The sequence below is a fragment of the Furipterus horrens genome, unplaced genomic scaffold (genome assembly GCF_987537825.1).
Source record: "Furipterus horrens unplaced genomic scaffold, mFurHor1.1.pri manual_scaffold_5, whole genome shotgun sequence".
Taxonomy (NCBI): domain Eukaryota; kingdom Metazoa; phylum Chordata; class Mammalia; order Chiroptera; family Furipteridae; genus Furipterus; species Furipterus horrens.
The window spans coordinates 189,678,683-189,693,920 of record NW_028327175.1 but is presented as its reverse complement, the minus strand read 5'-3'; the positions used below and the strand labels follow the sequence as shown (position 1 = coordinate 189,693,920).

Sequence of the window (15,238 nt, the reverse complement as noted above, 5' to 3'; positions counted from 1 at the left end):
AGTCACGTACAGGAAGGTGGCAGGTGGGATGATCTGATGGAGTGACATTTGAAACAAATGAGGACAAGTCATCCATCTTAGGCAGAGGCAGCAAGAATGACAGGCTGGAATGTGCCTGGCATGCTTGAACAGGAAGGCAGCCATGCAGGTCAATTGGAACAAGTGAGGGGGAGGAGGGAGGTCAAAGCAATAGATAATAGGGGCTAGATGGTGGAGGAACCTAGAAGTTAATTCCTGCCTCCCCTTTAGTTTCAGTGGCTGAAGAATACACATGTCTTCAACTTTTCTGAGCTGAGAGTCTAGGAAGACCACCCAGGAATGCTCTTCTTAACTCTTGTTAGAGGGCAGAAAGGAACATTGTTCAAGATTACCTAGAGAATAACAAAGATGGTAAAGGGGAAAAAAAATAATCAGGCTCAACTGGAGTTTGGGCTCAGATGTAATTTGTTTTGCTGCTCACAGTTGTGGGATAAGAAGGTCTGATCCTCTCAGTGTATCAATAGTAAGTCCCTTCAGTAGTTATCAAACTTGGTTGCACCCTAGAATCACCTAGGGACCTTTTAAAAATCCCAGTGCCTAGGCTGTACCCCAGACCATTTCAATCAAAATCCCTGGGGTAAAACACAGGTGTCTGTATCTTTTTAAACTCCCAGGTAATTCTAACGTGCAGCCAAGTTTGAGAGCCACTGGTTGACGTGATTGTTAAATGGTCCTTGTCTAAGGCTCGTCGCGGTCCCTGAGGGAAGCACACACTACAACAGATGTATCTGCAATAGTTTATTATTTTAAAGACTTTACATTTACAAGCAAAAGCAGCACGTGTTGTGTTGGGGTAAACTGGAGCAGGAACTGGAGTTCATGGGAGAAAAGGTCAGTCGGTTCCTTCCCAGAAGTTCAGCCTCTTGTGCAGGCGTAGGCTTCCCCAGAGGTTTTTGTCCCAGTTCAGGAGGCTTTGACTCAGTGCTTTGCTTTGTTTACTGGAAAGTGCACTTGACATTGTTTCAACTCCTTCCCCCACAGCAGACTGTAGGGAACAGATTTAGTCACCTGTAGTATCACCGTAGATAACACTTCTAAGAACATTCTTTTCGGACAACACGTCATAGGCCCAATTTTTAATTCTCCCAAGTCAGAGAATCTAGAGAAGCTAGGACATTTTTGGTATAATCAAACTTCCCTTCTGTACACAGACTTCAGTGCACACATAAGCATATAGAAGAAGTTTGTCTCACAGATGTGATTAGTAGTACTAATAGGTTAAAACTTGACTTTAAATTTTAAAGGTTTATGCAGAAGTTAGAAAACAGGAATTACAAACAGCTTTCCAGAACTTAAAAGTCTCTTGAACACTGGAAAGCCTAAGTGTTGGGACCGTTGACAAGTTAAGTTTTACTGGAAAGCAACAAGAAAGAAGTCACAGAGGGTCACTTTGGCTCTTGAGCTAGTGGTCACTTAGAGGAAGGGACAAAGAATAAAAATAGACATTGAAGAAAGGTATGTTGATCAAAGTAGCCCGAAAACCTAAATGTCAGCACCATTTATGATAGGAAGACAAGATTTATTTAGTACAAAACTAAGCTTCCGCCTAAGTCTCTCACTTAATACTTTTTAAAAGCATCCAAATTATGTTTATAGTTTAGTAAGTAGAAAGTAGGAGAAAAGACCAAAAAATGAATGGAAGCTTAATTTTTAATCCACATCCCTCCCACAAGGCAGGCTCCCTCCGAGCCCTTGCCAGCTGTCAGTACCTTGATCTACTCCTGGAGAGTCTCATACAGGCTGCTGATTTGGGTCTGAAAGTACTTGGAAAGCTCTGCCCGCTTTGCTTTCAGTGTTGGTGTCAAGAGCCCATTTTCAATGGAAAATGGCTCTGAATGGAGATGGATGCTTTTGACCTGGAAGAGAAGATGAACAGATACACACACAGGTGCGCACACACACATTTCTTAGTGAGCTGGACTTATCTGCAGAGCCCTCTAAGTGCTATGGTAAGAACCTTAAGGACTATTTCACCTTATAAAAGTGGGGCTGAGAAAGTGGTGAAGAGAAAGAGAACAGTAACACATGTCCATTCTCACATACTTATAATTTGGGAAATAGGGAGAAGGGAAAATGAATAACGAACAGCAAAAAAATAAATAAAGAACTGTACAAATGACTACAAAAGGTCATTGCCATTTACAGTTAATGGGTTCATGGTACAAACTCTAAAACCAATTTCTTGGAAGCTATATATTTAAACCCCATTATAAATGCAATCTTTAAAACTTTCTAGTATGACATGAGAGACAAGAATTACATCAGTAATACATACCTGTTCAAAGGATTTAAGTCCACCTTCTTTCCCAAGTTTCTGCAAGTCTTGTAAAATGGCTTCTTTTACAACCTAAGAATGTAAAACATGGCTTAAAGCATGGCTGTTTGATAAAGAGCCTGCATGAAAGGCTAAGCTTGACCCAACTCAAAATTCCTACAAAAGCTCGTCGGGATTTAAGTAGGATATAGGAGTATGTACAAGCACATTTTATGTCTATTATTGCTCAAAGAAAAAAAATCAATGAGAATAAAAGGCAAATCTAAATTTGAAAGGGCTTTCCTCTGAATAACAGTTTGAATGTTTTTATTTTCCATTTTTTCCCCCACCCAGAACATATTACTATAAAAAGAACAGGGTTTTGTTGTTTTTAAACTTACCATCTTATTCTCCAGCGTAATAAAACCAGTCAACCTATTTAGGGTTTAGCCACCTGCCACAAATCCAGGAAGAATCAGTTCTTCCAGACAGAAGGCTCTGGGAACTCGTGGGTGCCCGAGCTGGTAGGACCTCCCCTCTCTCACGATGGAGCTCATGGGGGTGCATAAAGCTTTGCTACGTGAGACTTACTCGGTTTTGGCACAATTCTTCAGAGGAGCCCTTAACCCCAAGTTTGGCTGCAAATGAGGGGAGCACATCTGGGTCAGGAACCACCACTGCTACTAAGGATGACTATGGAGAGAAGAAGGAAGGTGAGAGCTACTGTAATGGTGTCTCCCGGTGGGTAGAGAAAGCAGGATCATATCTTTGAAACAGATATTTCCCAAGACCTCAGCTTCAGTACTAGTGCCCTACTCTTCCCTCACCGGATATTTCAAACTCTCTTGGAACGCTAATCAAAAAATGTTCTACTCAGATTTGATTGTTCAAAAAGAAGTCGTGTTCACCATTAAGCTTAAAGCAACCCTGGCCTGTCCTACCAACCCTCCCATACTCCCAAAAGCTAAGTTTTAGCATAGCGTATACAGTAGTCCCTCTCATATCGCGGTTCACTTATCGCGGCCTCGCTGTATCTCAGGATTGTTAAAAATATTACATTTAATTATTTATCGCAGATTTTTCGCTATGTCGCGGGATTTTGCAGTACTATATACGTATGTTGTTAAAGTTACATAGGTTTAAGAGTGTAGAATAAATGTAAGGTTCCTACTTCGTGGGGGGGATCTAGAATGTAATACCCATGATAAGAGAGGGAATACTGTATAAAACAAGTTTGTGCCAAAGGACTTCTAATGTAATGGAAACTAAAATCAACTTGGGTCTCTTTTTACTGAATGGCTACACTTTAGCATAAAAGTTTAACAATTCCATTGACTTGTTTACAAAGTCCATCATATTGTCAAAAACACTTACTTTCATTTATATTGTCTCATTTCAGGTTTATAAGCTCCTATCTTCTCATCCTAAACCTACCTAAATGGATTTCCCGTAGCTACTGGCATCAGCACGGTCTGTGCCTGAAAATGGCTAATGTTTAAAAATATATATTACCCGTAAGCTTTCCCCGTGTACAAAAGCTTGCAGCACTGGTCTACTCCTGATGTAGATATTTTCTATCTTCTCTGGAGCAATGTATTCTCCTTGGGCCAGCTTGAAAATGTTCTTTTTCCGGTCAATGATTTTCAGAGTTCCATTCTACATGAGACAGACAATGACAACGTCAGCATTTTCAAGGCCTCTGTGGGTGGTGTCGGTGAAGAAAGTCGTGAAGTCACAGGTATCTTCCTTTAAATTTCACTTCTCCAGAGACTTTTGAGCAATCTCTCATTTCTCATTCTTGGCTTTGAGGAAAGGGGAGGGAAGCAGCTTCCAGCAAGAGTCTGTCTACTATACTGTTTGTCTATCTGGAGGGTCAGTGTGCAGCCCGAGACAAAATCCCCAGGACCTGCTGGGATTGTATAAATGGTTGCCTCATCTACTGAAAATATTTTGCTGCCCTGAATTTCTAATGATTTAATTTCTAGTTACTCCATTTGCAGAACTGCCAGGAATAAGGAAGGAATGATCTTTTATTATGAATGCTGAGTAAGTTAGATCTCCCCATCCTTGACTCTGTTTTATGTACATATCCTTGCTGTTAGAGTTGGGAGCAGGCTAAAACAGCTTATGCTAATCAAGCAAGTCAATAATTATGCTCGTTAGGACAGAAGTAGGGCTAGGGAGAGCTCTCTGACCAGTCACCCGGCCTCATTTGCAGCTTCCTTTCTCGGAGCTAATTGGTCTGAGGAGCTTAGGTTCTTAGGGATTTGAATTGCAGAATTGGGACTAGTAGCAAATACAACCCACATGATCACACCTTAAGTAGGACAGTAGACTGAACCAACCCTGCAGCCATCAATAAGACTGACTCAGAAAACCAACCATTCATTCAGCCTAACAGACATTATCTGGAAGTGATTAATAAGACTCAGCCCTTTATAATTTTATGTAGGGTCACATCAATTGCCCATATCCTATGCTCATGAGAGCAGAGAACTCTTGTACAGAAATTGATATGGCAGCACATTATGACAAGACCCAAATCTATGAAGTACATCATCAGGACCAGAGTTCTCAGAGTTCTGTGAATGTCACTTAAATCTGGAGAATAGTGAGCCGGAAAGGAGTCTAAGATCTGTCTACCTTCCCACTCCCCCAGTACACACAGTAGACAAAAACTTTTCAGAGGGGAAACCTTGGACGATCCCCTGTAGGGCTTCTGAGGCCCCATCACGATTATACGATAACTTCCTCTCTTCTTAGGGAAACAGATGGAGTTCACAGAGACTAATGGTCATTGTTTATCAGCAAAAAAAGTTTCCATACCTTCCACAGAGAGGCAGTGAAGGCCACTGAGAAGCAAAACCTAGTCTCAGCATACACCTAGTTTAGAAATTTGCTTGCTTGTTTTGATATATCTCTACATATTGAGTGGAAAGAAACACATCCCTTTGAAACGTATAAAAGGCAAATGTTATAAGCCCATGGAGTTATCAAATCACAATTTCTGCCTCCAGAAAAGTAAACAAATAAACAAACAAACAAAAAACTAGGCTACTACACCTGTTTCTTGGAAAAACCACCTCATTTTTCTTTAGCTGTAACCAAATTAGTCCATTGTCAAAGGAGTCACGCCAACTCCGCTGATGATCCCACTCGCACCTCTGCCCAGCTTGTTGACAAGCAGATGGCCCTCCCCCGTCCAGCAGCACAGACCCCCAGAAGTTTTGAGGAAACACCCACCGGGAGCCAGCGCCCAATGTCCCCTGTGTGAAGCCAGCCATCTTTGTCCAGGGTTTCCTGGGTCTTCTCAGGGTCCTTCAGGTAGCCTTTGAACACGTTGGCGCCCTTGATGCAGATCTGCGCAGAAGACGGTACAAAGCAAAGGCTACTACTCCTGGCACAGGTACTTTATGAAACATCTGCCCCCTCCCTTGAATCACTGATGGCTTAAACTGCAGTGCCAAGAACACCCAGTTGTAATCCCTAATGTGGGGGACAGGAAAGTGAGCCTCAGAAACATTCTATTCCTTGCTCAAGATCTCAAAGGGATCAAACCCAAGCCTGCTCACAGCTGTGTGCTTTTCCTGGTACAAACTTCCTCACCATGATGGTTTGGACATGACTACCAGGCACAACCAACCCACCTCTCCTTCACCGTTCACTGAAAAGTAGTTCATGTCTGGCACATCTTCCAGCTTCACATGATTGCAAGCCAGGGGAACTCCAACATGGCCTAGAACACATCACACTGAATCAGCTGGGAAACCATAAGGTGGTGATCATTCCAGGCATATTTCAGAGATACTAATGGATTGACTAAAATTTTTTTTAAAAAAACTGTAAAATCATCTGTCAAGATAGGAAGGCCTGGACCAAAGCCTGAGTTGGCTTTGCCACATTCATCCAGAGCACCTAGGTTATCTAAACTCATAAGTCCAAGTTCAGTTAGAACCCTGTTTCCAACCACTGTACCTCCTGCCCAGCAGATGGAGAACTGACCTGGTTTCCAGTCCCCAGGTGATGTAAATGTACAGCCAGCAGTGCACTCTGTTTGGCCATAAGCTTCAAAGACCTGGGGAAAACCAAAGAAGGGCTTTGAGACTGACTCACGATAAAGCGGGACCTGGTCATGCCCTATGGCAAGACAGGAGGGAAGAAGGTCTCTGAGGGTTGGAGAACATGGAGTGTAATCATGACTTGAATTTGTACCTCGGCTGCTAAGTCTCTACAACTAAGGGGTTCACTCAAAAACCAAAAGCGTCCAGAAATAGACCAAAGTATGGACAGTTATATTGTACTTGGGGGAAATATGCCATTTCAAGTTGATGGGAAAATGAAAGTTTTTTAATAACTGATGTGCAACCCAGCGGCAACTGAACTTGAACCTGGATGACAGAGCACTTCTGAAAGTGCCGAAATAGCATTTTTAAAGGGAAATAGCTCCAGCCGTAGTATTAAACAGGGGTTGGCAAGCTCTGTTTGTGTAGGGCCAGAGAGTAAATACTTGAGCCACTGGTCTTTGTCTCAACTACTTAACTCTGCCACTGTAGCAAAAAAGCAGCAGTAGGCAATACGTAAGTGGGTAGACATGGCTGTGTTCCACTAAAATCGTTCTTCTATAAAAATAGGCAACAAGCCAGATTTGCTACACTGTGCCAACCCCTGGTATAAAAGATAATCTTGACTAGAGAGGCTGGCAGGAGGAAGCAGGTGCCCAGGCTACTGTGGCGGAGGTGTGAGTGTCCTGTGGTGAGGCAGAGTCGGTAAAGATGGAGAAGAAGCATTTCTGAGAGGGGCCCGACAACAGGACTTTCTGATCTGTCAGTTTGGGGGCTGAGAGAGAGGCAAGTATTAGGAATGGCCAAGAGGGTGCTAATTTGAAAGACTAGCAGACCTCTGGCCTTGGCATCAACACAGAATCTTTTTTGATGTTGGTCACACAGAGAGGGGACCCTCTGTGAGGACAGGACTGTCAGTTTCCCTCATGCTTTGCATGTTGATCAAATGAATGAACTAGTTAGCTATCTGGGGGAAAGAAAGAAAAAAATATCCATGTCCAGGCTCTTGTACTAAATTCCAGATGGAGCAGAGATTTAATTGGAAAAAAGTAAAATCATAATATTACCAGAAAATATGGATGAAAACAGTTTATGAATATTGGAGGTTAGGGAGTCTTATCTAAGCAATTCAAAAACTATAAGTAGAAGAGATTAATCCATCTGACTACATAAAAATTTAAAATTCTTATATAGCCATACATGAGGCAAAAGATGAGACTAGGAAAAATATTTCTAACACAATAAAAATGAGTATTATTACAATGTGAAGAACTCTTAGAAAACAATGTAAAAGAGAACCAAATTATCCTTTGCCTATTTTTCTATAAGAATAGAGTAATTTATGGGAGAAATACAAGTGTCAATAGGCAATAGGAAATATGTTCAGTGTTAATAAAAGAAACATGTTTTTCATGTACCTGATGGGCTGGTTTAAACAACTGACAAGGCCTTTCACTGGAAAGAATTGGGAAAATAAGGCCCCATGCATTATTTGCAGAAATGTATTTAAAAAATACAAGATCTTACAGAAGGGGAGTTTGATAATCTATATTAACATGTTAATCCCAAAATGTACACTTTGACCCAATAATTCCTACCTGCCAGGATTTATCCCAAATTGATAATTGCATTACATACTAAAGAACAGACAAGTATTTTTATCACTTCATTGATTATAACAGCAAAAAAAAAAAAAAAAAAAGGTAAGAAACTTGTGTCCATTAATAGGAGACTAGTTATTTAGGTACATTCACCAAACTATTCCAAAACCATGAAAATAACGTAAACCTTCATTTGACAAGGAACAACATTGATGGGACATTGTTTAACAAGATGCATAAGAGGTGGCCAGAGGATATTTTCTTATGATTTTGAGATTCTGGGGTGACTTTCTCTGTGGTACTTTCCAGTTGTGTTTTCAATTTTATTTAAACAGTGAACCTTATTTGTTGCCAAAGTGAAATAAAGCTACCTTCAAAGATAGCTTGGCTTACCGGACATCCCAGGGCCGCCCGGAGGAATGTCAAGACGGGAGCAGAGATGGGGGCAGCTCCAGTGACCATAATGCGAATTTTTCCGCCCAGGTTCGCCTGTGCAGTAGACACAAAAGATCTGCTGAAGCATATTCCCTTAGCTTGATTTTTCTCCATTGCAAAATGGGTTGAACAACCTACCCACTGTTGTTATGAACATTAAACTTGGTAATTAAAAAAGCACTTAGAATAGGTCCTGACATTCTGGAAAGTGTTAACTATTATTGTCACCACTATCCATAACTGGGACCAGATCTGCATTTTTAAAAAACATTTCCTCATATAATTTGTATTTTTGGTCCCTTTGAGTTACTTACAATTGTAACAGATCACCTAAAAAAATATGAGTGTTAGAACCTAAGTAAAATCTATTTTCTGCATTTTGACCAATTACCTTTTGCAACACAGAGAGATCGTAAATGGTGAGTGAACAAGGAAGGTGGAAAAGGATCTCCAGTTAAAGAGACAACCAACCATCAGAGGGGATGCAAGATATGTTGAGTCAAGGGGCAGCCCAGATATTTGCCTGGCTCTGTTCAGGACTCACCCAACCTACCTGAATCTTTGCAAAGATGAGCTTGTCCCACAAACTGTTTCGTCTGATGATTCCCCTTTTCACTTCATCGAATTTACTGGAAATAGCCAAGTTCAATAAGAACTTCTTCAAGGGTGTCTTGGCTTCATTTTGAACCTGCAGGGCAATTAACTCCTTTTTAGTTGGAAACCTATTTGAGATACTTACCAAGGCTCATCAGTGAGCAAGAGATGTCTAGCTTCACAAAGAAGCAGCTCTCAATCATGAACAGGTTTGCTGAATAATAAAGAGTCCAGAGAATTAAGTCCCTACTTAAAAAGAAGTGAACTTAGTACATCCATCCAGAGCTCCAGCTCCTCCAGATACTTTGGCAGACAACTTGGACAACTGAGATAATAATCATGTTCACAGAAAATGGTCTTCATCTACCTACAAAGTCACTTGGGGCTACTAGATAAAAAACTGCTCAATGGGCAGTGCCCTTAGGGTTTTTGATTTTAGTAGGTCAAAGAAGGTCCCAGAAATCTGATTCTTTAAAAAACAAGCACCATGTCTTATTCCTGTTGTCCCTATGATGCTTACATATGCTAAACTTAGAGAAATACCACTTTCTCTATAACTAAAGTTCCATTGACCACAGCATACAAAAATTAACAGACTTTCCTACTTAGATCATTTCTTCCCTATGGACTTCATGCCAACATCATTTTCCCAGCCTCCCTGACTCTGGTCTCATCGGAACTCTATAATCCATCAACCACACTCCTGCCAAAGGAGAGCTTCAGCAGTTCAGCTGAAAAAACCCCCATCATATTTACAAAACTACATCCTGACTCCATATTCTGGCCTGTAAGACTCCATCCTACTGACTGTCAGATTTAAAGAACTCACAGTTCTTCTCCACTTCAAAATTCCAAGATGACTCCCAGCCACCTTCCATACCTGCACTCCCATTTCTGGGCCCCCAGTTAAATGGGGCCGCTCATCCTCACCCCTAATGCCAACCGTGCTCTCAGCTCTGGATATCCACTCATGCCTTTATCATTATTTGGCCAATATCTCACCATCTTTCTCCAAGATCTACATTCAAATGCTGCCTGCATTATGCTATTCCTGACACCTCTCTCAGCCTTCAGAAATTGATCTTTTTTTCAATACTCACAAGCCTACCCCTAACAAGTCACTGACAAAGACCTGGAATTTAGAGTCTCACACTAATACAGTCCTGAATTTCAAAAATAAGTTCCAGACATGAACTGTGTGTTAATACCATATTATAGAATAACTCTCTCTCAAAAATTAAAAAAAAAAAGTGCATCCAACAAATGAACAAAAGTTATAACAACCAAATCTAATAATCCTGTAGCATGATGAGGAACTATTAGAATTGTCAAGTCTGATAGAAACCAGGGCTTTCAATGTCTAGGGATCATCTGTGTACTAGAACGCTGCCTGTCGTGTAACTGGAGCCATAGTACAGCACCTGGTGAGATTCACAAGTGTGAAGGGGAATGCTAGAATCTTGGGAAGGGGGGTTCCAAACATGTGAAGAATGGCCATGTGTTATTTCCTTAGAGCTCCCATGTCTATGGAATTACGAGGTGATCTGGCACATGGTTAAGAGCCTAGGTGCTACTGTCATATTGCCTGGGTTCAAATTCCAGTTCCAAGAGCTCCTTGGAGAAATTAGACAAAACAAGACTTGAGCGAGATGAGCCTGAGACATTTGAGGCCAGGAAGCAATGAAGCTCTTAAAAACCACTGGAGTTGCATCAAAGGACATCTGAACAACATGATGGGACCCCAACTTCCAAGATGGAAAACTGACCATTGAGAAGAATGAGTGAAATTGATTAAACATACCAATGTGCAAATCACTAGTTCATAATATCACAAAGAAAATAATCTTATTAGCCAGTTTTAAAGATCATCGGGGTACCAATTCAGCATTTTGAAGATTGATACATAAAGGAAAAGAATGAAATGTTTCTTATGGAAGAATCTTAACTAAGAGAAAATATTGAATTACAAAAATCACCATTTTGCAATCCCCAATGAAAAACAGAGCACTGATTAATGACAGCAAAAATAATTATGTGACAGTTTGATTCTGGCCTGACCCCTATGACTGTGGGCAAGTTATTTAACTTCTGAGGCTCAGTCTCTTCATCTGTAACTTAGAGATGGTAAGCGTAGAACTCATGTGCATTTCTGAGGATTAGATTCTGGGATGCATATGAAATGTTTATCATGGGCCTCAGTAAGCAGCTCAATAACCAGTAGGTATTATGAAATCATAGTAGTAACTCCCTAGGAAGTTGGCTAAATTTTGAGGGGCTCCCCAAGTCTCTGAATTGAGCCCTTTGTCCAGAATAGGTCCAAGTAATCTCACTCAGAGGAAAAAGGGTTTTATTTATTACATTTCTTCACAACTGCATTTATAAATGTAGCTGTATGCAGATGCTTGTAGGGAGCGTGGGGGGTGGGTAGAAGTGGACCATTGTCAACAACAGAGAGTCCCTAAGAGCCTCAGCCAGGCCTGACCACAGACAGTTTCTTCATCTCACGGTCAGCCCAGCAGAAGCAAGGTCAGTACCTTATCATAGATCCTGTTAAGGAGTCGAGGAACCACGGGAAACACCGTGGGCTTCAGAGTCTTCATGTCATCAGGAAGCAACCGAATATCTCCTTGGAAGAACCCGACTCTGGCTCCACTAGAGTATACAACAATCTAGAAGCAAAACCAGGAGTAGGGCTCAGGTGGGTCGTGCCTTCAAGAGGCTGTTGTGAGAGACTATGCTGCTCACGGTACCTTTAGTGCTACAGCACTGAGAAAAAACACCAGCCATTAAACGAGAGCATGCCTGTAATGGTAAGACTCCGTTTCTGAAATGTTAAAGTGTGAAAAAACATGCTCGTTAGAATTGACATTTTATTAATCAGATATCAGTATATTAGTCCAAGGAACTGAATCTCTCCTTTATCATTTCATGCATTACCAGAGAAGCCGGTCAAAGAAGTACTTGAGAACAGGGTTCAGAGCCAAAGGATCACTTCAGGGAGGAGAGAGAGGGGAAATTTTCTATCCCTGCTACCGAACCTGTGGTTTTTGTGAAAGGCCAGCATTGCTTTCACATCAGCCTCAGAAGAGCCTGAAAAGCCTGGAGGCCACTCATGGACTGGCAGCTCCGCTCCAGGGCACAGAATCCCTAACTTCTACCCTCTGGAGTTCTTACCTGGATCAAGTGCTTCTTCTCTGCCCCTTTGAAGGGAACTTGCTTTTCTCTAATCCTAGACCCTTTCAAAAATTTTAACCAAAATAAAATTAAAAAGAAGAAAAAATATCTCCTATCCCAAGTCAGAATTACGAGTCCATAGTAAGCTTATGGCTCTGACTCTGCTCAACTCACAGGCATGGTCTGTGAAGGCTGTAGCAGGCCTGACCCCAGTGGACATAACAGACTGAACGGAGACGGTGCCACCGTAAGTTAGGGGTGGGGTGCCAGGATTCAGACTCAGCTGTGCGAGCCCCCTGCCTGCGCCCTTCACATCACAGAAAGGACTGTAAATGTTGGATAGCCACCTTTGGAAGAAACGTGGGACTAGGAAATCAGGACTCCATTTCTACATACCTGCTAGTGACATAGGGCAGGCACTCACCTGTACAACCCTCTCAAACATATGAGCCAAGGGGAGGTAGGATATGGTCACATCGTCAGGGGTGGGCACAAAAGTGTTCTATAGATTGGGAACAAAGAGAAGACAAAATTGGATTAATGCCAACCTTCTCTCCCAAAGGAGATTTGAGAACTACTCCTATTGACTATACTTAATAATACTCCACTGTATATTTGAAGGTTGCTAAGAGAGTCCACCTTAAAAGTTCTTGTCACAAGAAAAAAGAATTTGTAACTACGTGTGGTGACAGATGTTAACTAGACCTACTATGAGGATTGTTTTTGCTATACAAAACCAAGTCTTCCATTACGTTGCACACCTGAAACTATTATAATGTTAGATGTCAAATATACCTCATTTAAAATTTAAAAACATTTCTAAAACTACTTCCTCCCAGGGGAGCCACCCACAGCTGTGACAGGGGTCCACTGTGTAACTGTCAGAGGCACGCGGAGAGGAGAGGTCAGCAGTGGGCCTAAAAGCCCAAAGCTTGAAAAGCCACAGGTCTCCACACACAGACGCACAAGTCTTTGTCCACTCTCAGGCCCTTAACCTATCTTGGTTCCCTCCCTCTCTTCCTCCTCTAACTTCAAGATTAAACGTTTATGGCAGATTCACATTTTAATGAGGACCTCTTTTTCAACTGTCCACTGACCTCTACACATTTGAGAAAAGCAGCCGCATTTGAAACAACATTTTTATGGGTTATCATGGCTCCTTTGGGGTCACCTGTAGGAAACAAGAGGTGGAGAGAAAGATCCTTTATGTAGTTGATAGGTAACCTTTGGCTTTGAAATAAGAAGCTACATTCAATTGGTTTTGTTTGAGAGAGCCAAGGGCTTCTCCTGGCACTGTGTCTTTGTATGAATGGTTTATGACTCTGTTTATGAATAATTAATGCCCCCAGAGATTCTACTGCTGACAGTCTTCTACCAACAGACAGGGGGGTACAGGCGCAATCTCAGACAGCAACATGGTAGAAAAGAAAAATCCAAGTAACATCCCCTTCCTTGCATTGTTTTTATGTTTAAGACTTCAGATCTAACAATATTACCTAGCTATCACCTCATAAACTGGGCAGAATGGAATGGATATAACAGTAGGCCATCATGGGCCGCATTAAAAGCTATCAAGAGTTCTAACAGTGGATTGAGCGTCGGCCTGCGAGCCAAGTGTCGCTGGTTCGATTCCCAGTCAGGGCACATGACAAGGTTGCACATCAGGTCCCCAGTTGGGGGCGTGAGTGAGAGGCAACCACACAGTAATGTTTCTCTCCCTCTCTTTCTCCTTTCCACTCTCTTCAAAAATAAGTATATAAACAAACAAATAAGTAAATTATAATAAAATTAAAAAAAAAAAAGAGTTCTAACAGACAGGTAGCTGTCAGGTAGGGGTGGGGTGCACAGTGACCTGTGTAGAACTATCACTGGGTTGTCTTAATTGAATGGCCATTCTAGTGGTGTCAAGCTGAGAGAGAGGTGGGTTGAGGAAGAAAGCTGATTTTCTGAGGCCATCTTGAAGACCCCTGAAGTCCACAGCATGTAAACACCTCCCAGTATGTTCAATGAAGTTTACTTGCTTATGCTTACAGCTTTCAATTTTGGTATCCATACTCGAAAGCCTTAGGTGCTAGCCCCCTAAGGATAAGGTTCATTGTAGGGTTTGTTTACTAGCCTACCAATGGTCAGTGACCCAAGCCATGTTTTTGTCAGACCAGAGGCCTCTGGGACAACTTCGTGGGCACTGACCTGTGGTCCCACTGGTAAAGCAGATGAGGCCCAGGTTTTCTGGTTCAGGAGGCTGGAAGGGGAAGCACAAAGGCTTAGTGGAGCTTTGGGAGTTGAATATGCAAGATTTGAATTTGGGCAGAAGAAAACTTACCACAGGTTTTCTGAAATTCTCTTTGCCTATATTCTACAATGAACAAACAAACAAACAAACAAAAAAACAAGAAGGAAAGACATTAGTTGAAATGGATAGACTCATGACAACTACAGCCCTTTTCACAAGAACACATCGGGGGGAATATAATGGAAATTTCAACCTGGATCAGGCCCAGGAAAGCCTTATGGAAAAGCATGAGGTTTATCTAGATTACGAACCTTAAGAGGGAAAATCCCAAATGTCTAAATTTTCCCACCATGCTCTTAAGGTTCAGTCACCCAGCACTATTCTTAAATATTTTTGAATAAGGTGTATGGCTGACATTGGGAGGCTTACTACCTACCAGTCACTGTCCTGAGCACTTTATATATATTCACTCAGTTAGCTCTTTAACTCCTCTGTGAGGCAGGGACTACTTTATACTCATTTTCCAGAAGGGGAAAGGGAGAGGTGGAATGACTTTCCCAAGGGCACCTAACTCATAGTTCCTGGCTCTAAGATCATACCCTTAACTACCACTAATCACTGCACTTATCAATTCTTTACTTACAAGTCTGTGCACGCTGGCCACAGACCTTACTCGTCCCCTGGCATGGTTTCCCACTTGTCTTGGGGAAATTATTCTCGAAGCTTCACAGCATGAGTCTAATTTGCTCCCATCCTGCCACCCCTGGAGAACAACAGCCGTGTTCTTGTACCAATGTCCAACCAGGGGCCCACGGTGTCACACCAGCCTCGGAGCTGCGAGCTGAGT

General features: G+C 41.9%; 1 protein-coding gene across 2 annotated transcripts in view; it reads right to left on the bottom strand.

Annotated features, from left to right (window-relative positions):
- Positions 1-764: 764 nt before the first annotated feature.
- Positions 765-15,238, bottom strand: part of ACSL5 (acyl-CoA synthetase long chain family member 5) — a 41,517-nt gene continuing 27,043 nt past the window's right edge. For both annotated transcript variants that reach the window (XM_090278588.1, XM_090278587.1), the window contains exons 8-22: positions 14,482-14,514; positions 14,349-14,400; positions 13,256-13,329; positions 12,583-12,660; positions 11,519-11,653; positions 8,944-9,078; positions 8,349-8,444; positions 6,296-6,368; positions 5,941-6,029; positions 5,537-5,653; positions 3,806-3,949; positions 2,885-2,986; positions 2,315-2,386; positions 1,749-1,895; positions 765-1,024 (exon numbers count right to left, since the gene is read on the bottom strand). In XM_090278588.1, coding sequence (XP_090134714.1) covers positions 1,755-1,895; positions 2,315-2,386; positions 2,885-2,986; positions 3,806-3,949; positions 5,537-5,653; positions 5,941-6,029; positions 6,296-6,368; positions 8,349-8,444; positions 8,944-9,078; positions 11,519-11,653; positions 12,583-12,660; positions 13,256-13,329; positions 14,349-14,400; positions 14,482-14,514 — 1,341 coding nt within the window. In that variant the 3' untranslated portion in view covers positions 765-1,024; positions 1,749-1,754. The remainder of the gene's footprint in view (positions 1,025-1,748; positions 1,896-2,314; positions 2,387-2,884; positions 2,987-3,805; positions 3,950-5,536; positions 5,654-5,940; positions 6,030-6,295; positions 6,369-8,348; positions 8,445-8,943; positions 9,079-11,518; positions 11,654-12,582; positions 12,661-13,255; positions 13,330-14,348; positions 14,401-14,481; positions 14,515-15,238) is intronic.